This window comes from Nannobrachium achirus (genome assembly GCF_963921795.1).
Source record: "Nannobrachium achirus genome assembly, chromosome: 1".
In the NCBI taxonomy this organism is placed as follows: domain Eukaryota; kingdom Metazoa; phylum Chordata; class Actinopteri; order Myctophiformes; family Myctophidae; genus Nannobrachium; species Nannobrachium achirus.
Genome location: NC_137810.1, coordinates 29,665,557 through 29,688,882, shown reverse-complemented (window position 1 = coordinate 29,688,882; position 23,326 = coordinate 29,665,557). Strand labels below are relative to the sequence as shown.

At 41.6% G+C, this 23,326-nt stretch overlaps 1 protein-coding gene across 2 annotated transcripts; it reads left to right on the top strand.

The window, feature by feature from the left end:
* The first annotated feature begins 370 nt into the window (after positions 1–370).
* Positions 371–11,367, top strand: mob3a (MOB kinase activator 3A). Of its 2 annotated transcripts, XM_080720873.1 has the most exons (5): positions 371–546; positions 1,341–1,430; positions 8,715–9,282; positions 10,112–10,314; positions 10,942–11,367. In XM_080720873.1, exons 3-5 carry the CDS (start codon positions 8,865–8,867, stop codon positions 10,969–10,971), a joined length of 651 nt encoding a protein of 216 aa, XP_080576999.1. In that variant the 5' UTR covers positions 371–546; positions 1,341–1,430; positions 8,715–8,864; the 3' UTR covers positions 10,972–11,367. The 2 variants fall into 2 exon arrangements, with proteins under 2 accessions (XP_080576999.1, XP_080576998.1); XM_080720872.1 differs by lacking the exon at positions 1,341–1,430.
* Positions 11,368–23,326: the final 11,959 nt, after the last annotated feature.

Here is a 23,326-nt window from a genome sequence, read left to right as displayed (position 1 = left end):
TACAGTAGGCTATATGTACGCACGCACACACACACACACACACACACACACACACACACACACACACACACACACACACACACACACACACACACATATGTGTAGGGTATTATTTATTATTAATATATAATTATTACGCAGGCCTATTTACATTTCTATAAGAAAATATGTTGTTTATTAGGCCTATATTAATTTTGGTATGATAAATAATCATGGGGCCTTGTGGGCTGGTTATAAATGTGTTATGAAATAATAGTCTTTTTCAGCTTCAGACTGCCTACCAGACCTCGGGTGGTACAGTGTGTCAGTGACGTACCATCAAAGGAAGTACTTTTTTCGTTCAGTAGGGAGGAGTCAGTTGTTAGTTTGCCTAATAAAGTGATATGTTTACTGAATGTTTTAGAAATGCTACAATCGCTATTACATCATGCATTCATAATGTAGGCTGTGCGTGTTAACTGGTCTAAATCTAATCGAACAGTATTAGCAGAGCGATATTTGATAAGGATCGAAGGAAACATTGGACGGAACAGGAAGACGGAACAAGTAAGTTGGAGGAAAGTGGTTTTCGTCCCCGTTAGATCGCCTGGCTGAATTTGATGTTGTTTATTAACTATCGGGTTAGGCGTGGTGTGTTTATAAGGGTGGAATAGCATGTATATGTAGTACATGTGTGTGTAGAATGTAGATCTGTTACCTGCAACAAGTGCTATCGATCGCCATGCTCACGTCACGTCATGGATTAACTTCGTTCAGTCGTCTTGCATGCGCCTTTTACGTGGGAGACTGTAAAAGCCAAACCCGAGCTATATTCATTGCGTACAATGTGTAGTTATACTGGGGTGCGAAGAATACAGCAGCAGATGCGACCAAACACTAGAATGATCATTTATCATGTTTTGGTATTTACTGTCATCATTCCACAAATGCTTCGTTTTACCGCCGCGGTGCGTGCGGCGTGCCTAAAATAGGAAATGAGTCAGGTTGAGTCAGTTTGCAACATTGCAGCATGGGCTAAGCTGAGCAAGTGAGCATCCCTATCAGTATGCTCATTTATATCAGTCCCTAAGGCTGTACGTTTGGGTTGATCTCATATTGGCTGGTGGGAAGTCTTTTGTTTATTTATTATTATTACCCCTATCGTTAAATCGGTCCACGAAGCCGAGGTCCTAGGGCTGGTGTACACGACAAATTTCCAAACCCCGCTGTGTGTTCCCTGGGGGCGTGAAAAATAAGGGGGTGGGCTCTACATGTCCTCTGGGACCCCATCTACGTATGGACACCACTTGTTCGCCCATCCGTCTTACGGATGCTTTTTTATTCCATTTTATTTGTTTTAGGGTCCTATCTTGCAGTTCAAGCCTATTTCCACAGGGTGGCAGGCTACTTTCCCAACCTACTGGAGGTGAACATGCAGGGGCGTCAATTGGGTATGGCAAGCTATGGCAGCTGCCATACCTTGGCTACAGGGGGGAAATAATTAAATGTACTTTTCATCGTGCCTGTTGCTAAGGTATGGCAACATGATTGGTGTCTTGCAAGACACCAGTCATGTTGCCATACCTTAGCCTTTCCTGAACTGACGCCGCTGTGAACATGTGTACACAGCCAGCATATTACTCAATGCCAAACTTTGCACACACACTCCTTGCCTGCCAATCCACAACCTCCACCCCTCCAGGGACCCCCAGGGCTTATCTCCCGATTAGGACACTTTCCAGCATAGTGACATGCAGAACAAACTGTCCATATAGTATGGTTTACATAAAAGTCAGTTGTCTTTCACACACACACACACACACACACACACACACACACACACACACACACACACACATATATATATATATACACATATATATATATATATATATATATATATATATATATATATATATATATATATATATATTTCATTTATTTATTTCATAAATATTTTTCATCACAATTGGGTTTGTGGGGAGCCATCCCTGCTTCAAGCTGTCACAGCACGGCACCAACACTTCAAACTAGTTAAAAAACCCAATACAGCAGATCTACAAGCACCTCACAGATCTACAAGCACCTCGCACATGCCAGGGACAGAGTAGGTTGGCCTGCATAAGCCTTGCTGTCAACACACTATACTACACCACTCAGGCCACCAAGCCAGGTGTGGTCAATTAGTGCCTTCTTTTGATCAGTGGCTTCTGCTTGATGAGTGGCACCAGTCTGTCTTTGTTCCCTGGTCAGTCAAGTTCACTGGGAGAGAATGTTTCAGATCAGTGCAAGTGTATTTGTTTTCCATTTGGACTTACTGTGTTTTGTTGGTACAGTATGCGTGCGACTAACTAATATTTCTGATAATTCCAATTTGTTTGTTGTTTAATTAGCCGGATTGTGAATGCCCTGCATTTTTCTTTCATCTTTAGAACCACACGTGTGTAACAAAACAGAGTGGTGATCATTTGGTGTGGGTGAAGAGAAGAAAAACATTTCATTAAAGGAGTAGTTCACCCCCAAAGTGACTTTTTTTCTATTGAACTCAAGTCTCCATGGCGTGAGTAATACATTGAAAAAATAAGTCATTTTGGGGGTGAACTACTCCTTGAATGTCAGTTTTGTGGTGTTTTGACTGGACACCCTGAACATATTGCCAGATAGATAGACAGACAGACAGACAGACAGACAGACAGACAGACAGAGAATTGTAGGCCTTGCATTTATTTGACTTGGTTCCAACAGATGGCGAAAATAGCTAATCTTCAAGCTCACAATGCCTCACTGTTTGGACAAAGAGTTGAGGCGTTACATTTTGTAAAACACGGCCTTGTGAAAATAGCAGATCTACATGCTCACAACACCTCACAACACAGGGCGGCGTGAGCATGTAGATCTGATATTTTCACAATTTCTGCCCCTAATATTTAATTTATCATTTTAAAAGTATTAAAAAGTCCTTAAATTGTCTCTTTAGAAATGTGCAGATAGCCTCTGTATACTGTTGAGTGGAAAAACAATGTTTCACATTAAGCTAAACATTTGGGACCACCCAAGATCATTTGGAGACCCCTCTAGGGGTCCCATAGTTGAACCACTGACTTATAAGGGGAGTATGGAGACCCCTCTAGGGGTCCCATAGTTGAACCACTGACTTATAAGGGGAGTATATGAGGCTGGATCCGTCTGGAACACTGCACTAGGCTCTCGCCAGCTCTGTAGCTCTCCACACTTGAACAGTTGTGTCCTTAAATTCAATTATAATAATTAACCCCTGTATATACGGGCAATAGTTTTACATGACTTTGTGTACACAGCCAATAGTTTTACATGAACATGTCTAGGCTTTAGTACTGTACTGCCTCGTATAGCCCAACAGAGCCCAGCACAGAACAGCACAGCCCACCAGAGCCCAATACAGCCCCCCAGAGCCCAACAGAGTCCAGCAAACCTAAGTCCAGCCCAGCCGAGTAGGAGTATAGACCGGGGAAAGGGGGTAGTTAGATGACTCCACCAGGCCATTACTGTCCAGATCTGGCTTGAATAGGCCAGACTAGGGTAGACAGGACTGCACCAGACAACACCAGGCTGCTCCAGCCTGGTGGGACACTCAGAGACTTTGTAAACGCCTGTGTACATTTCCCATAGATTCTATGGGACTTGAACACTTGCTCCTGCCCTTCGTGTACACAATCTGTGCCGTGTCCCCTCAGAGGGACATTGTGGGCCCCCCGACCTCACTTTGAGAACCGGCCATGGACCACTTGATAAGCCCACAGTGTCCCTCTGAGGGTCCCCCGACCTCACTTTGAGAACCGACCATGGACCACTTGATAAGCCCACAGTGTCCCTCTGAGGGTTCATGTAAAACTACTGGTGACTTTGTACACGCCTGTGTACATTTCCCATAGATTCTATGGGACTTGAACACTTGCTCCTGCCCTTTGTGTACACGGTCTGTGCCGTGTCCCCTCAGAGGGACACTGTGGGCCCCCGACCTCACTTTGAGAACCGACCATGGACCACTTGATAAGCCCACAGTGTCCCTCTGAGGGTCCCCCGACCTCACTTTGAGGACCGACCATGGACCACTTGATAAGCCCACAGTGTCCCTCTGAGGGTCCCCGACCTCACTTTGAGAACCGACCATGGACCACTTGATAAGCCCACAGTGTCCCTCTGAGGGTTCATGTAAAACTACTGGTGACTTTGTACATGCCTGTGTACATTTCCCATAGATTCTATGGGACTTGAACACTTGCTCCTGCCCTTCGTGTACACGGTCTGTGCCGTGTCCCCTCAGAGGGACACTGTGGGCCCCCGACCTCACTTTGAGAACCGACCATGGACCACTTGATAAGCCCACAGTGTCCCTCTGAGGGTCCCCCGACCTCACTTTGAGGACCGACCATGGACCACTTGATAAGCCCACAGTGTCCCTCTGAGGGTCCCCGACCTCACTTTGAGAACCGACCATGGACCACTTGATAAGCCCACAGTGTCCCTCTGAGGGTTCATGTAAAACTACTGGTGACTTTGTACATGCCTGTGTACATTTCCCATAGATTCTATGGGACTTGAACACTTGCTCCTGCCCTTCGTGTACACGGTCTGTGCCGTGTCCCCTCAGAGGGACACTGTGGGCCCCCCGACCTCACTTTGAGAACCGGCCATGGACCACTTGATAAGCCCACAGTGTCCCTCTGAGGGTTCATGTAAAACTTAAAACTAATGCCCGTGTACACAGTGGTTAATCGCATGTGCAAGGATCTACAGAGCTGGCTGGAGCAGCCTGGTGGAGTCTGGTGCAGTCCTGTCTACCCTGGTCTGGCCTATTCAAGCCAGATCTGGACAGTAATGGCCTGGTGGAGTCATCTAACTACCCCCTTTCCCCGGTCTATACTCCTACTCGGCAGGACTGGGCTGGACTTAGGTTTGCTGGACTCTGTTGGGCTCTGGGGGGCTGTATTGGGCTCTGGTGGGCTGTGCTGTTCTGTGCTGGGCTCTGTTGGGCTATACGAGGCAGTACAGTACTAAAGCCTAGACATGTTCATGTAAAACTATTGGCCGTGTACACAAAGTCATGTAAAACTATTGCCTGTGTACACAGTGGCTTTTTCCTTGACCTTTCGAGTTAGGAGTGTCGTAGAGACACGAGACCGGGTTTGTTGGATTCAGCGTCAAAAAGTAAGTCAGAATAAGTGTCTTTTATCCGAAAGAATGTGTAATCGTGTTGGTGGCGTGCAAATTTCGTGTCTTTTTCGCAATCATAAAGGGTTCAAAGTGTCGGAGAGACACGAAACCCATTCCATCGGATCAGGCATCCTTCAAATATGAAAAGTGTTTCCTGCGTAAAACAAACAGATTTTTTTAGATTTTTTAATTGATTTTAAGGACAAAAATCCGGGTTTCGGTGTCTTTTTCGCAATCGTAAAGGGTCATGAGAACCTAAGTCCAGCCCAGCCGAGTAGGAGTATAGACCGGGGAAAGGGGGTAGTTAGATGACTCCACCAGGCCATTACTGTCCAGATCTGGCTTGAATAGGCCAGACTAGGGTAGACAGGACTGCACCAGACAACACCAGGCTGCTCCAGCCTGGTGGGACACTCAGAGACTTTGTAAACGCCTGTGTACATTTCCCATAGATTCTATGGGACTTGAACACTTGCTCCTGCCCTTCGTGTACACAATCTGTGCCGTGTCCCCTCAGAGGGACATTGTGGGCCCCCCGACCTCACTTTGAGAACCGGCCATGGACCAGATCGGGCATGCTTCAAATATGAAACGTGTGTCCTGCCTGAAACAAAACATATTTTTTTGATTTTTTTATTCATTTTAAGGACAAAGGGCCTGTTTTGACGCCTAAAACGACCCTTTTCCTTGACCTTTCGAGTTAGGAGTGCCGTGTACACAGGATCTACAGAGCTGGCTGGTGGAGTCTGGTGCAGTCATCTAACTACCCCCCTTCCCTGGTCTATACTCCTATTGGGCAGGACTGGGCTGGACTTAGGTTTGCTGGAGTCTATTGGGCTCTGGTAGGCTGTATTGGGCTCTGGTGGGCCGTGTTGTGCTGTGATGGGCTCTGTTGGGCTACACGAGACAGTACAGTACTAAAGCCTGAACATGTTCATGTAAAACTATTGGCTGTGTACACAAAGTCATGTGAAACTATTGCCCGTATATACAGGGGTTAATTATTATAATTGAATTTAAGGACACAACTGTTCAAGTGTGGAGAGCTACAGAGCTGGCGAGAGCCTAGTGCAGTGTTCCAGACGGATCCAGCCTCATATACTCCCCTTATAAGTCAGTGGTTCAACTATGGGACCCCTAGAGGGGTCTCCATACTCCCCTTATAAGTCAGTGGTTCAACTATGGGACCCCTAGAGGGGTCTCCAAATGATCTTGGGTGGTCCCAAATGTTTAGCTTAATGTGAAACATTGTTTTTCCACTCAACAGTATACAGAGGCTATCTGCACATTTCTAAAGAGACAATTTAAGGACTTTTTAATACTTTTAAAATGATAAATTAAATATTAGGGGCAGAAATTGTGAAAATATCAGATCTACATGCTCACGCCGCCCTGCGTTGTGAGGTGTTGTGAGCATGTAGATCTGCTATTTTCACAAGGCCGTGTTTTACAAAATGTAACGCCTCAACTCTTTGTCCAAACAGTGAGGCATTGTGAGCTTGAAGATTAGCTATTTTCGCCATCTGTTGGAACCAAGTCAAATAAATGCAAGGCCTACAATTCTCTGTCTGTCTGTCTGTCTGTCTGTCTGTCTGTCTGTCTGTCTGTCTGTCTGTCTGTCTATCTGGCAATATCCTCAGGGTGTCCAGTCAAAACACCACAAAACTGACATTCAAGGAGTAGTTCACCCCCAAAATGACTTATTTTTTCAATGTATTACTCACGCCATGGAGACTTGAGTTCAATAGAAAAAAAGTCACTTTGGGGGTGAACTACTCCTTTAATGAAATGTTTTTCTTCTCTTCACCCACACCAAATGATCACCACTCTGTTTTGTTACACACGTGTGGTTCTAAAGATGAAAGAAAAATGCAGGGCATTCACAATCCGGCTAATTAAACAACAAACAAATTGGAATTATCAGAAATATTAGTTAGTCGCACGCATACTGTACCAACAAAACACAGTAAGTCCAAATGGAAAACAAATACACTTGCACTGATCTGAAACATTCTCTCCCAGTGAACTTGACTGACCAGGGAACAAAGACAGACTGGTGCCACTCATCAAGCAGAAGCCACTGATCAAAAGAAGGCACTAATTGACCACACCTGGCTTGGTGGCCTGAGTGGTGTAGTATAGTGTGTTGACAGCAAGGCTTATACAGGCCAACCTACTCTGTCCCTGGCATGTGCGAGGTGCTTGTAGATCTGTGAGGTGCTTGTAGATCTGCTGTATTGGGTTTTTTAACTAGTTTGAAGTGTTGGTGCCATGCTGTGACAGCTTGAAGCAGGGATGGCTCCCCACAAACCCAATTGTGATGAAAAATATTTATGAAATAAATAAATGAAATATATATATATATATATATATATATATATATATATATATATATATATATATATATATATATATATATATATGTATATATATATGTGTGTGTGTGTGTGTGTGTGTGTGTGTGTGTGTGTGTGTGTGTGTGTGTGTGTGTGTGAGAAAGACAACTGACTTTTATGTAAACCATACTATATGGACAGTTTGTTCTGCATGTCACTATGCTGGAAAGTGTCCTAATCGGGAGATAAGCCCTGGGGGTCCCTGGAGGGGTGGAGGTTGTGGATTGGCAGGCAAGGAGTGTGTGTGCAAAGTTTGGCATTGAGTAATATGCTGGCTGTGTACACATGTTCACAGCTGCGTCAGTTCAGGAAAGGCTAAGGTATGGCAACATGACTGGTGTCTTGCAAGACACCAATCATGTTGCCATACCTTAGCAACAGGCACGATGAAAAGTACATTTAATTATTTCCCCCCTGTAGCCAAGGTATGGATAAGCCCACAGTGTCCCTCTGAGGGTCCCCCGACCTCACTTTGAGAACCGACCACGGACCACTTGATAAGCCCACAGTGTCCCTCTGAGGGTCCCCCGACCTCACTTTGAGAACCGACCATGGACCACTTGATAAGCCCACAGTGTCCCTCTGAGGGTCCCCCGACCTCACTTTGAGAACCACCACGGACCACTTGTTAAGCCCACAGTGTCCCTCTGAGGGTTCATGTAAAACTACTGGTCGTGGACACCACCTAGGGCCTGTGTACATATGGCTCTCTGCTGCCCCCCATTAAGAAACTATAGACGGCACAGACCGTGTACACGAAGGGCAGGAGCAAGTGGTCAAGTCCCATAGAATCTATGGGAAATGTACGAAGTCGTGTACAAAGTCACCGGTTGGTCCACGAGCCATAGTTTTTTCCATTGTAGCTCCCTACAGTGTACACGAATATGATTATTATTATTATTATTTTTACACTTTGCAGGACAGGGACACATTCTACTATTTTATCTTCTGTTGTATAATCTGATCTCCACGCCATCATAACATTGCAGCCATTGTTGTTTTAATGGATTATGTTTTTTTTGAACACTTAATTCTAAATCTTGATCTCCCAGATTAGACCAGCTGTAGAGGTATTATAATATAGCCAGCAAAGGATAGTGCTCATTTGCTAACCCCCACTCTCTCACTCTTCTATCATGCTCACAGGACCACAAACTGTGTCAAGACAAATACCACCAGACAGCCCATAACAACAGCTCTATCCTCATTGTTTACACGTCCTTTTGGCTGTTTCCATTTCACCAGTAAATAATTCACCACGAGCATTCAAACAAATCTCTGCTGCCACATGCGACCATGTCCATGGCCCTGAAACAAGTCTTCAATAAAGACAGGACATTCCGACCCAAGCGCAAGTTTGAGCCCGGGACGCAGCGCTTTGAGCTGCACAAGAAGGCTCAGGCATCTCTGAATGCTGGTCTGGACCTGAAGCAGGCGGTTCAGCTGCCCCACGGCGAAGACCTCAATGACTGGGTGGCTGTGCACGTGGTAGATTTCTTCAACCGCATCAACCTCATCTATGGCACCATCAGCGACTCATGCACCGACCAGTCCTGTCCTGTCATGTCTGGTGGGCCCAAGTACGAATATCGCTGGCAGGATGAGCACAAGTACAAAAGACCCACTGCCCTGTCGGCGCCTAAGTACATGAGCCTGATGATGGATTGGATTGAGGTACAAATCAACAATGAGCACATCTTCCCCACCAACATCGGTAAGTTTTGAGAACAGACCTACAGATGATGACCATGGTTTACCAACCAGGATCCAAAAGCATGTGGCCTGCCTACTTCTGGTGCATCCCTAAAATGTTATTGCTTCAAGATGAACAATAGATTTAGATGAGTCCCAGGATATTAATGGATTGAAAATAATGGCCATCGAGATTTGACAAGGGGTAGAATATTACAAGGAGATACAGTATAATGTGAGGAGAGTTCTTTCAAGTGAAGGCTGCATCTGTTTTTGGAACCACTTATTCTTTCAGTGGATGAACAGGACATGCTTTAAATAATTCTGTAGGGATGCGCTGGAGAGACTGTATGGAATTTTACATTGAGATCATCATTCAGTTACGATGATCCAAGCATTGCCCGCATTCTGTTATCTAAATATTCACACTGCCTTGCATGGCTTGGCATTGAAGCAATGGGTTTATAATTGGCCATGCCAATGCCATCTACATGCGCCTATGATTAGACATGATGACCTTAGCTCATGTCCTCTGCAACAGATTCCTGTAATATTATTAGATTAGCATAAGCAAAACCTTAAAGTAAATTACTCAAACTACGAGCTTACCCCCAAACCAAGTGGCCCCATGTTTTTCCAATCTGATGCAGGTGATAGCGACTGAATCATGTCATGACTCAAGTTGTTCAAAAGGCACTATTAATACAAGTGATTAAGATGATAAACTTACAGCTGCATTACAACCATCATAACATATCAAAAATCATGTACATTTATTGACTTTGTGTTCTTGTGAACAGAAATGCATTGAGACTGTTGTGGCTTAAATGTTCTTTCTGCTTGATTCCAAGGTACTCCTTTCCCCAAGACCTTCATGCAGGTAGCTAAGAAGATCTTGTCACGTCTGTTCCGCGTGTTCGTCCACGTCTATATCCACCACTTTGATCGAGTGACCCAGATGGGGGCTGAAGCTCACGTCAACACCTGCTACAAGCATTTCTATTACTTTGTCGTCGAGTTCAACCTCACCGACCACAAAGAGCTGGAACCTCTGGTTAGTCTGACAAAACTAACATCCTCATAAACACGAGCTGATAGTAACAAATATCTATCTATCTATCTATCTATCTATCTATCTATCTACACGCACGCACGCACGCACGCACGCACACACACACACACACACACACACACACACACACACACACACACACACACACACACACACAGTATATATACGTGTGTGTGTGTGTGTGTGTGTGTGTGTGTGTGTGTGTGTGTGTGTGTGCGTGCGTGCGTGCGTGCGTGCGTGCGTGCGTGCGTGCGTGCGTGCGTGCGTGCGTGCGTGCGTGCGTGCGTGGGTGCGTGCGTGCGTGCGTACCGGTATTTGTGATTATGTAATGAAAGTAAAGAGGCATCTTTCTGTGAGTAATATACATTTTGATATTATATATATATAATTGGCCAAATGTAAAACTCATAACTTAAAATAAAATATGATATACTATAGTTAATACTAAGTTAATAAGGGTCCCATAAACAATACGATATGATTAACATAATGACATAAACAATTTATGGAGTGACACATGAACAGTGGCAGTTCCTTCATGGTTACTAATGATGCACTGTGTTATTTATGTATATTTTTGCTGCTGTTTGGGTCTTTTGTCTCTCACAGAAAGAGATGACCTCTCGGATGTGCCACTAAGGAAGCACCACTGATCACCTGACACATTCCCCCGACTGCAGACCACATCCGTCCACTCTACAGACCACATAGAAGACTGCCGCAGAGAACAAAATAAAAACCAAATCGAAAAGAGCCTTTATTTTTATATTTAAGTACTGTAATCTATTTTAACCATGTAGGTTTTAACCAGGAACATTGCAAGGCATTCTATTTGTTTAAAAGTCTGAGCATTTTATGAGAGCACAGTATTAAGAGGTATTATGTTTGTGTTGTTGATGTTTTCTTTTTATTATTTGGATTTCAATCATTCCTAGGTATTTTTGCTCTCTATTTTTTCCTCATCTAAAGTCTCATATTAAAAATTGTAACTGTACATATATAAGATTCTCAGTATGTCGTTACATTAAAATTATTCTTAAACCTCTTGCTGTCATTGTGATGTGAATGCCGTTCACGCATTTTCCTGACATTAATACTAGCTGTCAAGTCGTCTCTTACCAGATTTTGCTTCAATATATTTTTCCATTTTGTTAAACACTAGATCAGTCAACATCAATGTGACTGTACATGAACAAATATGTCCTTGGCACTGTCAAAATGACAAACCTTTTCATTACAATTTTATTATTAGTTTGTTCTTGTAATGTGCAATGATAGCACGGACTGTACTGATGAGACATGCAGTTATTGAAATTTCAAACACTGCATACACTGTACACATGCCATGTCTTCAGGTTATCTTCAAAATAGGTAAGATACTAATTTGATGAATGCTGTTACGATTGTTTTAAAATGTGTAGCACCTTGGCATAGAAACTATGGCACATTATGAGTCCGATAGTATGCATTTAGTGCTAGGTCTATTTGTTTCTGGTGGTATTATTATGACCGCTCATTTTGTATGTCAGTGGCTAAATTAAAGTTTAAAGGAGTAGTTCACCACCAAAATGACTTTTTTTCTATTGATTAGTCACGCCATGGAGACTAGAGTTCAATAATATTTTTAGTTTTTTGTCGCATTCAAGACAAAAATGTGATAACAATAAATGTATCCCCATTCGTTCCGGATGGGGACCCGTTTCGAAACGGGTCCCCATCCAGAATCAATGGGGGTAAATTTACTCTAATCAAATTTTTGACAAAAACCAAAAAATATTATTGAACTCTACTCTTCATGGCATGAGTAATCAATAGAAAAAATGTCATTTTGGGGGTGAACTACTCCTTTAAAGAAAATTATAAGCCAGCATGGTGATGACCCCTGGTCAACTGCCTGTTCAACTAAACTTTTACAAAAAAATAATAATAATAATAATCTTCCTTTTTTTTGTGTGTGTGATAGCCTACAAAAAACATATCATGTAGGCCTATACATTCATGGAATAACTACTGGAAAGGTTCAATTGTATTGGTTTAATAAAGTGGACTGTGAGTCTACTGGCATTATTTTCATTACCAAATAAATAAATAATTTAAAAAAGAAAAGGGAACATGGTGGTTTTAGTGTTAAATTCATACACAACATTTTTTCAATTTAGAAACATATTTTGGCTGAAAGACTACAACTAATAAAAAAGAAAGGGGAACAGGAAAGACGACTACTATAAGCCTATGGAAACAATCTTGGGGGCTGTGCGCCAGAAGGCACGTTCTCAGATGTCAATGTCAAACTAGACATTTGTCGAAGATATGATAGGCATGATGAAGGCTATTGTAGGCTGCACGAGACTCAAACCACACGTGACAACACCCTTGTGACAACGCAGAGAGAAATATTTGGTGTGTCCACTAGGTGGCGACTATACTCTTCAGATGAATCGAGCTCCACACAGTTCTCTCTGACTGCCTGGCTGGCTGGTGGGAAAAGTAGGCCCATACTCACATTTGTAGGCTACTTAAGTAAAAGTATCAATACTGCAATGTCTACAAATTTCAAGTAAAATTCCATGATTTAAAATGCAGGCCTACTTGAGTCAAAGTGCTAAAGTTTTGGCAAAACTTTTTACTTAAAGTAGGCAACCAAAAGTAAAAGTATAGCCTACTCATTATGCGGAATGTGAATGTCCCATCAAATCTTTTTTTAAATAGCAGATCTACAAGCTCACAATGCTGCCTTGCATTGACACATTGTGAGTTTGTAGATCGGCTATTTTCCAATGGTAGATATGGGCTGAAGTTGTCAATGCATGTTTTGTAATAATAATAAAAATCTACAAAGCAATTAGTAACCTAACTAAAGTTTTCAAATAAATGTAGGCTATTGGGGGTAAAAGAATAATAGGCGATAGGCCTATTTGGATCCAAGATGTAGGCCTCGAGTAGAGGTAAAAGTATTGGAAATACTCAAGTAAATTACAAATAACTCAAAATTGTAAGTAGCCTAACAGTACTTGAGTAAATGTAGCCTACTTGTACTTATGGATACTTTACACCCCACTGCTGCCTGGTTGCTATCGTTACAAAAGTGTCCAGTTCTCATACGTGTCAATGAACGCTGGAGTAAGTGGAGCTTGTCAAGAGCTGATTTAGAATAATGATTCGACTAAACTGGTTATGTAAGAAACAGGCTGGACAGTTCTAACATTAGTAGCCTAAAGCGAGTTTTTATTTTATTTTATTTTTTATTTTTTGTGGAAGGTCGAACTCTGCCCTGGTTGGCATCAATTCCAACTGGGCATAGAACAGCTAGAGGCTATGCTTGATTGATTGAATTTTTGATTGAAGACTTTATTAGAAGTTTGCATAGGAAAAGGTACAGTTTCATGACGGTACAGTTCACTGGTACAAGGTCTACTAAAAGGAGATCCATGAAAAGACTAAGCTTATTTCCACTGGAAACCATTGAAGTATCTCATATAACATTGAATGACAGATGCTTAAAACAGGAGTTCCTTTTGATTTGGCTTATGTTTCAAATAAACATCACATCTATGTTCTACTGTAGGTTGCAGGTTAACCTCATAAATTCAGATTATGAAAAAGAAATAGTACTATAACTATGTATAGTACTATATACAGTAGGCTGTAGGAATTGGCCTACCCTTGGATCAAGATCGATCGAGTCTGACTTGATAGGGGCCTACGAAAGAAAAAGATCAGACTCAGACTCGATATTAGGATGGGCTATTAGGCTTCTTTGTGACAGTCTTTCTTGATCCAACTGGCTAGGATTTTATCACGTTTGCTGTAAACGCATTTAGCCATGGTTATCTTTAACCTCATAGTTTAACTCCTTATAACGCTATATGCATGGACCAGAGGTATTTTTAACCCAGGCTATATCAGCAGATCAGATTTGTTGTATATTGGCTACAGTTAATCATGGAAATGGTCTTGATTTGGTTTCTATTGCATAATCATCTTCAATACAAAACAACTGCAGTGATAATATCGACTGCCGAATAATAGCCTAAATGTAATACATTCGGATTCTGAATTTAATTCGAATAATGATGTAACTGCGATAATAACAACAGACACTTTTATAGGCTATGATGACACGAGATGGTCCGTCCCTTCTTCGGTGTGTGAGTCACTTGAGTTCATTTCCTCTATAAAAACTCCCTGTCATTCCATTGCGGTTTCTCTCTCTCTGTGTGTGTGTGTGTGTGTGTGTGTGTGTGTGTGTGTGTGTGTGTGTGTGTGTGTGTGTGTGTGTGTGTGTGTGTGTGATACGGGTAATTTATGCTTTTACTTTCGCTGAAATTCGCAATGTAGCCTACTTGAATGGAATTTTCCTGACCTGTCCTGCGGGGGCGGGGGGGGGGGGGGTTCTGGCAAATGTAGGAAGTGAACTGGAGTGAACTGAAATCGACTGAAATGCACTTCACTAGCCAACTACCTTGTAAGATCAAAAGACAAACTCCCATTGGACAGTTTGATATGTAGCCTAGGCCTATACCGCAATGGTTCTCAAACGTTTCCATGACAAGGACCCCCAAATTATTATGTTAGACCATTGTTTGGCCATGGACCATCTGAATAGGTTTCCTTCATATTTCTTTTTTGCCAGAGACCCCAATAAAAAATATAAATCAAGATGATGCATTGGCTATATGTTTAATTGCTTTAAAGTATAGTTCAATTGATTTTGAAGCTATAACTTACTGGGGACCCCCTGGAACACTATCAAGGACCACAATTATTTGTTATGTACAAAATCCTATGACGACTATCACATCTGACATCATACAATCCCTTTTATGCCCATACATGGAGATCCCTGTCTGAACCAGCCACACATATATGGGCTGTCTTCCTCCATATGTGGGCATTCCCATATGAAGTCCTGTTCGATATGGGCTTAATATTAATGACATCAGGGATCTCCATGTATGGGTATAAAAGGGTTTCTGTTAGAGTGGTTCCCATGACATCACAACATACAATCCCTCTTATGCCCATACATGGAGATCCCTATCCGAACCAGCCACACAGATATGGCCATGTCTTGGCCATCTGGCGAGTGATGTATATCGATGACATCAGGGATCTCCATATATGGGCATAAAAGGGATTCTGGGGAATACCCATATATGGACTTTTACATATATGGTGATGGTAGTCAGCTCCACATTTTGAGAGAGAATAAAATAAAATAAAAGTCCATATATGGGCATTCCCATATGAAGTTCTGTTAGATATGGGCTTAATATTGATGACACCAGATTCTGGGGAATACCCATGCATATATGGACTTTTGGACATCTGCTGCAGCAGGCGGAGGGGATCGCGCCTGAACATGACGTTGGCGATAGTGGCAGAAAGCGTCAACAAAAACCCTGCCTTGGTGTTCACCTGTGATGTCAGTGATGTGTCACAGTGACATCAGAGCATGATGTCAGAGCAGCAAACCCATAGAAACCCATACAAATGTGTACACATCTACACAGACACAGACAAGCTGTGACATTTCTCATGGTAAACTGCGACCTTCAGTCGCAATAATCTGTGTTAATTTAAGTCAGGATGTTAAAATGGAACCAATTTGTTTCGATCTTTATGACCATTTGGTTCCTAACTACAGTATACCAGTAAGACTCCCTAATCGGGAGATAAGCGACCGTTGGTCGCTTATCTCCACAAATAGGCCAAAAGTTTGTTTTACCAATTATTACACTCTATGTGAACATTTACATCAACAAATCCCAAGTACTATGCAGAACGACCCATTTCAAGTTTTTAATGTACAACAATATTTAGAAAATAGGTCTACAAGCTCACAATGCTACGCATTGTCCTCATCCCTTATATTCCCATAGGTTATATGGAGATCTCAGTGTTTGTCAGTCCTTGTTCATTTATGCCCATATATGGACATCTCTATATCTACTGTAACAGTCCTTGTCCCTTTATGCCCATATATGGAGATCTCTTAACTGTAAGTCCTTGTCCCTTTTATGCCCATATATGGATATTCCTGATGTCATCAGTATATGAACATATATGGGCTTTCTGATATGCCCATATATGGAGATCTCTTAACTGTAAGCCCTTGTCCCTTTTATGCCCATATATGGATATCCCTGATGTCATCCGTATATGCCCATATATGGGCTTTCTAATATGCCCATATATGGAGATCTCTGTATCTCCATATATGGGTATAAAAGGATACTTCAGGTCTGACATCAGGTTTGTTTATATTGGGTTGCTAGGTTTGACATCACAAACATCATGGGCCATCTGACCTAGAAATCTATATTTGGGCATAGATGACTCATCGTGACCTCATCATGATTTCAATCGCTATAAAAGGACTCTCAGTGACATACACTCTCCACAGATAAAGCAGTCAACCAGCCTACCAGTCAACCCATTCTTTGATTACTTTGTACAACTAGATTAACTTTTCAATGGCATCCCCACTGGAATTGACCGAAATGTACGACAGACAAGTCTGACCTCACCAGCCCATACTTGGGCATGGACAACTTATATCTCCATATACGGAGATGGCCATATATGGAGATACGATGACATCACAGAGTCCACAGCTGATGATGTGGCGTGATGTCATACAATACACAAACAAGCCCTATATAAAGGGGCAATTCTCACCAGGGAAGAGAGCATTCCCCACTAGCTGAGTATCTTAAGATGGTTGGATGTGATGATAAGCTATAAGCTTAGTTGATCCTGGCGATAAGGTCTGAGTCGAGGAATGCTCTCTTCCCTGGTGAGAATTGCCCCTTTATATAGGGCTTGTTTGTGTATTGTATGACATCACGCCACATCATCAGCTGTGGACTCTGTGATGTCAGAGTGATGTCAGACTGATGCGGAGTGATGTCAGACTCACACGTCGACCGCACGTGTGACGTGCGGTCGACCGCACGTGTGACCGACGGACGGCCGGTGGAGGTTTTCATAGTAAACTGCTCCCTGACGGTCGCAATCAATTATTTAGCTGGGGACCTTTAAGGGACTATATGTTTCTTACCTATCAATCATTTAGCTATGGGGACCCCCTGGCTGGAACCCCATCAAGGATCCCTGTGGGTCAAGGACCCCTGTGGGTCCTCAAGGGGACCCCACCCTGAGTGGGGTTGCTCAGGGTACAGTGCTAGAGCTCAGAGATGCATAACTCAGACAGACAACACGTCCAATCAGCATCTTTGCAAGGCGTAAACTGTTGTTTTGACTGCAACATGTGATTATCTACACTACAGAATGGAATTGGGTGATAATGTGACTCAGCAGCAAACATTAGAATGAGTACAGTCACACACCCTAACGGTTCCATGTCTTGCAAGTCAGTATTGCCTCATGCATAGTTGCCTATACTCTACAGTGTACACAGCATGTTAGAATATGTACAGGAAACCAAGAGTCTGTTTCAACACCATGATAACATATACAAAAAATAAATAAAACACACCATGTCTCTAAACTTGTATGCTGAACAATTGATCAAACAACACATTTTCTGTTTCATGCTTGTGTAAATATGCTACTTTGTGTAATAGCAGGTCAGGCCTTACAACACTGACTGACACAGTTTTGGATACTGTATTTATGTAGAATGTTTAAAACAAAGTAGCCTAGTGATTTCTGTAGTTTTTAAAGAAGAGATGCTAAGATTGTAAACTATTTTATACTTTTCAGAAATAAGTAGCACTGTAGCAATCCAACATTACAGTGCCACAATATTAAATCCTCTGATAATGATCATCAAACCTGTTAGATGATTGATAATAAATGTGTTACTGGTGTTACTGTATAACTCACACCTGGTATTGTTCATTTATGTTTAGGTGACCTATAATCCGAAAGGGATTGACTGATTGATTGATTGATTGATTGATTGATTGATTCATTCATTCATTCATTCATTCACACAGACACAAAGAAGATTTTGAGAAGTGATCAGCTTGATTAATCTCAATTAAATAATTGGAACAAAATAAAGACCGACAAAATCAATAAATAAGACATGTCACAGAGACACAGACAGAAGCTTTTTTTTTCTTAACCACTTTAACCACTTTACCCTGTTATAATAAGTGAAAATAAAATGCAAAAGTTGAACAATTTGTATAAATAAATCATTATTATTATTATTTTATTATTAAAATGACTATTTCTAAATACATTTGAATAGGTTAATATCAGGTTCCTTCTAGGAAGTTTGTTCTTGGAAATACTTAGAGGTATTCAGTCCATCATGTGAGCTTACTAGGTTGCTTGGAAAACTATGCAGACCAGTGTAACATTATAAGTCTGCTAGCTGTCAGGTTGCCTGTAACACTCCCATGAAGGCTATTTAATAGTTGACACCAACTAGTCAGACAGGCATATACAGATGTACATGCTTGTATGCTCACGTGTGCACATACATGCAGAGTGGATGCTATACAGTAGTAGCTAGCTGTATATTATTACACAGGTATGTGCATGTCATTCAGGAGTTGAACAGAACAGAGCTTCAATGGGTTATGTAATACAATTTATATTAAAATGTTCCTATTATGAATGCATCTTCGTATATATATATATATATATATATATATATATATATATATATATATATATATATATACAGTATGTCCCTGACAGGAAGCTTGCAGAATCAGTTCTGTAAAATTACAATAAAACTTGTTGCGATGCTTAATACTGTCAAATAATGTTGACAAATGTCATCTGTATATAATAACATGGATATCAACAACAACACAGAGACAGACACACACCTCCTGCATTTATCCAATCCAGTTTCAGACACGAGCAGCCTCTCCCTGAAAGGGTACCCACTCTTGTCCAGAGTGAGTTGTTATTGATTGAGAGCTACGCACATTCACTGAACTGAGCTACTGGCCAGAGACATTTACGATGCCTGACCTGTGTTCCTTTTGCCATGTTGTGACAACCAACCCAACTTCACTTCCACACATGTGCTTGTTTTCTTTTTAAACTAGCGATTGCACCATAGGCTCTTGGCTACAGAAACAGAATGGCTGCCAACTCATTGCACAATATCAGTTGGGCCTAGGTTTGAGGGGTGGAAGGTGAAAGGAGGAGAGGAGGAGAGCCTCCAGTCACAAGACACTACTCTGGAAAACAAACCTTACAAGGATTTAACGTAAGACACCTTTGACAAACATTAGTCGAATAATATACAGACAAGGCTTGCAAGATGTGGATTATGGGCTCAATGTATTTTGCAAGGACACTTTCTTTGTTTGAAGACATAATCCAGTGGATATTCTCTACTGTACCGTATACTGTATGTTACTTCTATTTGTTGGCATTTGATAGTGCAAAACATTATTATTGTTTTTTAACCCATTAAGATCTGAGGCTGATTCTACAAATGCCTTCTAAATCAGTAGTTCTCAAACCTTTTTGTGCCAAGGACCCCCCAAAATGTAAGATGTTAAAAAAGATATGTAAAAATATATAGCAGTGTGCTGTGATCTTGTATGTTTGCTATTTTAACTAAGAGTTTCAGCTAAAATGTAAAATGACGATTTCCAGTATTTAATGGCTTAATATCTATACAAATGCACTTGGTGATTATTTGTATTGAAAGGTCAGTGCCAACATCCTTTTTACTCATATGTCATATCATTCCTCCACTGAGCATATTTAAGAAAATATGCTTGTTGTTTGCTTTACTCTGTGTGTGTGACTGCATTGCATTGTCATCCTACAATTAGCATATTCATGGTATTAATAGAGAGTGATCATATTTCCATATAATCAGACTTCCAGGGACTGTCACTTCTTCCATTATCACTTGTGTGAGAGAAAGGCTCTACCGCCCCTAACTATCCTCCTCAGCAGGCTGTGCAACGTGCCATCATGTCACCCTTCACACAACACACCACACCATACCACAGGGCGTGCATGGGGAGAATATCTGGGAGGTGGCTATCGGTTACTGATACTTCAGAGTTCAGACATTCCCACACACCCTTTACTTGCCAGTTGTTTAGCTGACAATGAACTGTGTTGCTACTGTATGTTGTAAAATATATATATTTTACTCTTTTATATTTCCTGTGCAGTTACAGTAGATGTATATTCAAATAAGTGCATGCAATTTGAAATATATTAATCAACTGTACCTTTTCTAAACAAAATGACCAAAACCACCTACGTATGTTCTCCATATGGCAGATGTACTGTACTCATGAGGAAAAGAAAAGCACACAGACAGGCCTAGTAGAAGTATAGGCCCATTTTTTTGGCGAAAAATTTAAAGCTCTATTCACGTTATTCCTGGCCCCGCCCCCGGCTTCCTGTTCATATCCTGAAAGAGGCGGAGGCTGAAAAAGCTGGCCTGAAAAACATCACTTGGTTTCCTGTTGTCCTTGCATTAAAGTGTCAGTAGTTGGCGTTCTAGGCTCTGGGCTCTGAATGTACCTGGGTTGCCATGTCTGCTTATAATACGCAATTTGTGTCTCTAAAAAAATAGTTGCTTATTGGGCTTACTTTCTAATATTTTTTAAACCAGTGGTTCCCAAATCTTTTCATATCAAGGACCCCAGATTACATATTTGTCCACAGTCGCAGACCCCCATCTGAAAATATGTGGTGCCAGGGACCTCCACACAGATTTATGTTGTTAAAATGTTTCAAAAATATTCAAATATTCAATATTTTTTAAATAGCAAATATACAAGCTCACAATGTGTCGCAATGTGACACATTGTGAGCTTGCTGATCTGCTATTTTCAAATGTGAATGTAAAGTAGTATAGCCTACTGTAGTTGCTTCTGTTGGGCTTATTTCTTTGGCAAAATCTGGCAACAGACAATTCCATGTCACTTCCTTACTTGGGAGGAAGTGAAAAGATGTTTATGAAGCAGCACACAAAGAAAAATGCTCCAGCGCCCTCTGCAAAAGGAAAATGGCAGCCTCCATAGAATGGCCAGGAATATGGTGAATATTCTAATAGTGTTTGCTCAGTAACAGGGGTCTCCCTGTCTCTCCACTCCAGCTCGTTAATAAACAGAATATACATTTTCAGGTGGGACACAAATTTCAGAAATTTCAGAGAGTTCTCTCCTGATTTGTTAAAATTGGTATCCTGACCTGTAAAAATATGTTCTGTTTACTAAAGAGCTGGACAGATGAGGAGACGCCTGTTACTGAATATAAAGTTATTTAACACTTACTTTAACAAAGAAATGTCACGTAAAGGAGTAGAGCACCCATTTTCTATCACTTACACACGCCATGTACTATTTATTCCTTTAGGTTACAGAACATTTTATTGGGTCGTTTTTAATGGAGCAATGATTAAAAACATGTTTGGACCAGAGATTGGCTTTCATCAGGGCATGAGAGTGTTTAGATTTTTCAGGGCAAGTCTGATTAGATCACAGTCTGAGAGCTCTGCCGCATTTACTGTAGTAGCCTTGTGTGTTTGCAGGGGCGCTGGAAGTGGGGTGCTGAGGGAGCTGCAGCTCCCCTGGTGGTGGGGAGAAAAAAAAAAAAAAACGTTTTTTTTTTTTTTTTTTTTTTTCTTTTTTATACAATAATGTATTTGACTTTGGGGAATAAAATATGTTGAAAAAAGGTATTTGATTATCACATGGTGACCTAATCACATGGTCACCTTGCCACTTCCGGTCAGAAGGGAAGTCAAATTTAAATCCCGCTTTGATGGCACACCAAAGTCTATTTATTTGAGAACTAGAAACCGTCTATAGGCTCATTGTTGCAAACTAACACCGTTGTATATGGGGAATAAAAAACAGTAGAAAACTGTTACAAAAATAATACCCGATTTTGTAGTGTGTGCGTGAGTGACTGTGTGTGTGCTAAAATAACTAGTAACTATACAGCTCCTTGTTACACCGTTGTGCGGGGAATAAGCACCCGAAACCGTAATAAAAATAACCCAAAACCGGATAAAAAACGTGATTTTTTCGGCGTGCGGCCAAGGCCGCACGCATGAACTCCTCCAGGCTCAGCTCCCCTTGGGATTTGGGAGTTCCAGCGCCCCTGTGTGTTTGTGTGTGATATCTGACTTAAAAGTTCTATTGGTGTGTGTGTGTGTGTGTGTGTGTGTGTGTGTGTGTGTGTGTGTGTGTGTGTGTGTGTGTGTTGCAATATTTCTCTATTGCCTTGCAATAGAGAAAGGCCGCCACAGACAGACCCCGCTCCCAAGGGAAGATAGACTATGCACCCACTGCACACAAAATGTGGTAGAAACAGAGCTACACTTTCTAACCACCTGCCCACTATACCAAGACATCAGAGACACACCCGAAGTGAGTTTGAAAACATGACCAATGATGAAAAACTCCCATACCTACTGGGAGAAATACAACAATGTTCAAACACAGCAGCACCGACAAAAGAAGGCTAGAAACACAACCACCCTAAGGACTATAAACCATGGATTGACATCTAGACCTACTGCACATACAGTATGAAACAGAGCCGCTACCTTTAAATGCATTTTGAGAAAAAATAATGCTGTTATTTGTTCCAAAAGCTTTATACACTGGCCTGTATATATATATAAAATGTCACAATGCGACATAGCTCTGTTTACACAATGCTGTACCCCCTCCCGATGTATATATGTTCCCCCAGTTTTTATTTTATTTGTGACACTTGCTTTGGCAATGAGTATGTTTTCTCATGCCAATAAAGCTCCTTTGAATTGAATTGTGTGTGTGTGTGTGTGTGTGTGTGTGTGTGTGTGTGTGTGTGTGTGTGTGTGGGTGTGCATGTGCATGTGCATGTGCATGGCATGCACTCTCACAGCATAGCCTTTTGTCACCTTCACCCTATCTGTCAGTGAGGCTCAGAATTCCTTTATCTGTGAGAATCAGATTGTTGCACGTGGCTCAAGCATTCTCTCTGAGCATTATCAAGTCAATGACTTTGTGTTTGTGTCCCAAATACTTTCTTT

Bases quoted from the DNA above. Each gene is read 5' to 3' on its own strand.
- mob3a (XM_080720872.1), top strand. From the start codon at position 8,865: ATGTCCATGGCCCTGAAACAAGTCTTCAATAAAGACAGGACATTCCGA. The intron at 9,283-10,111 runs GTAAGTTTTGAG...CTTGATTCCAAG, and splicing joins CATCTTCCCCACCAACATCG to GTACTCCTTTCCCCAAGACC. The intron at 10,315-10,941 runs GTTAGTCTGACA...TGTCTCTCACAG, and splicing joins ACAAAGAGCTGGAACCTCTG to AAAGAGATGACCTCTCGGAT.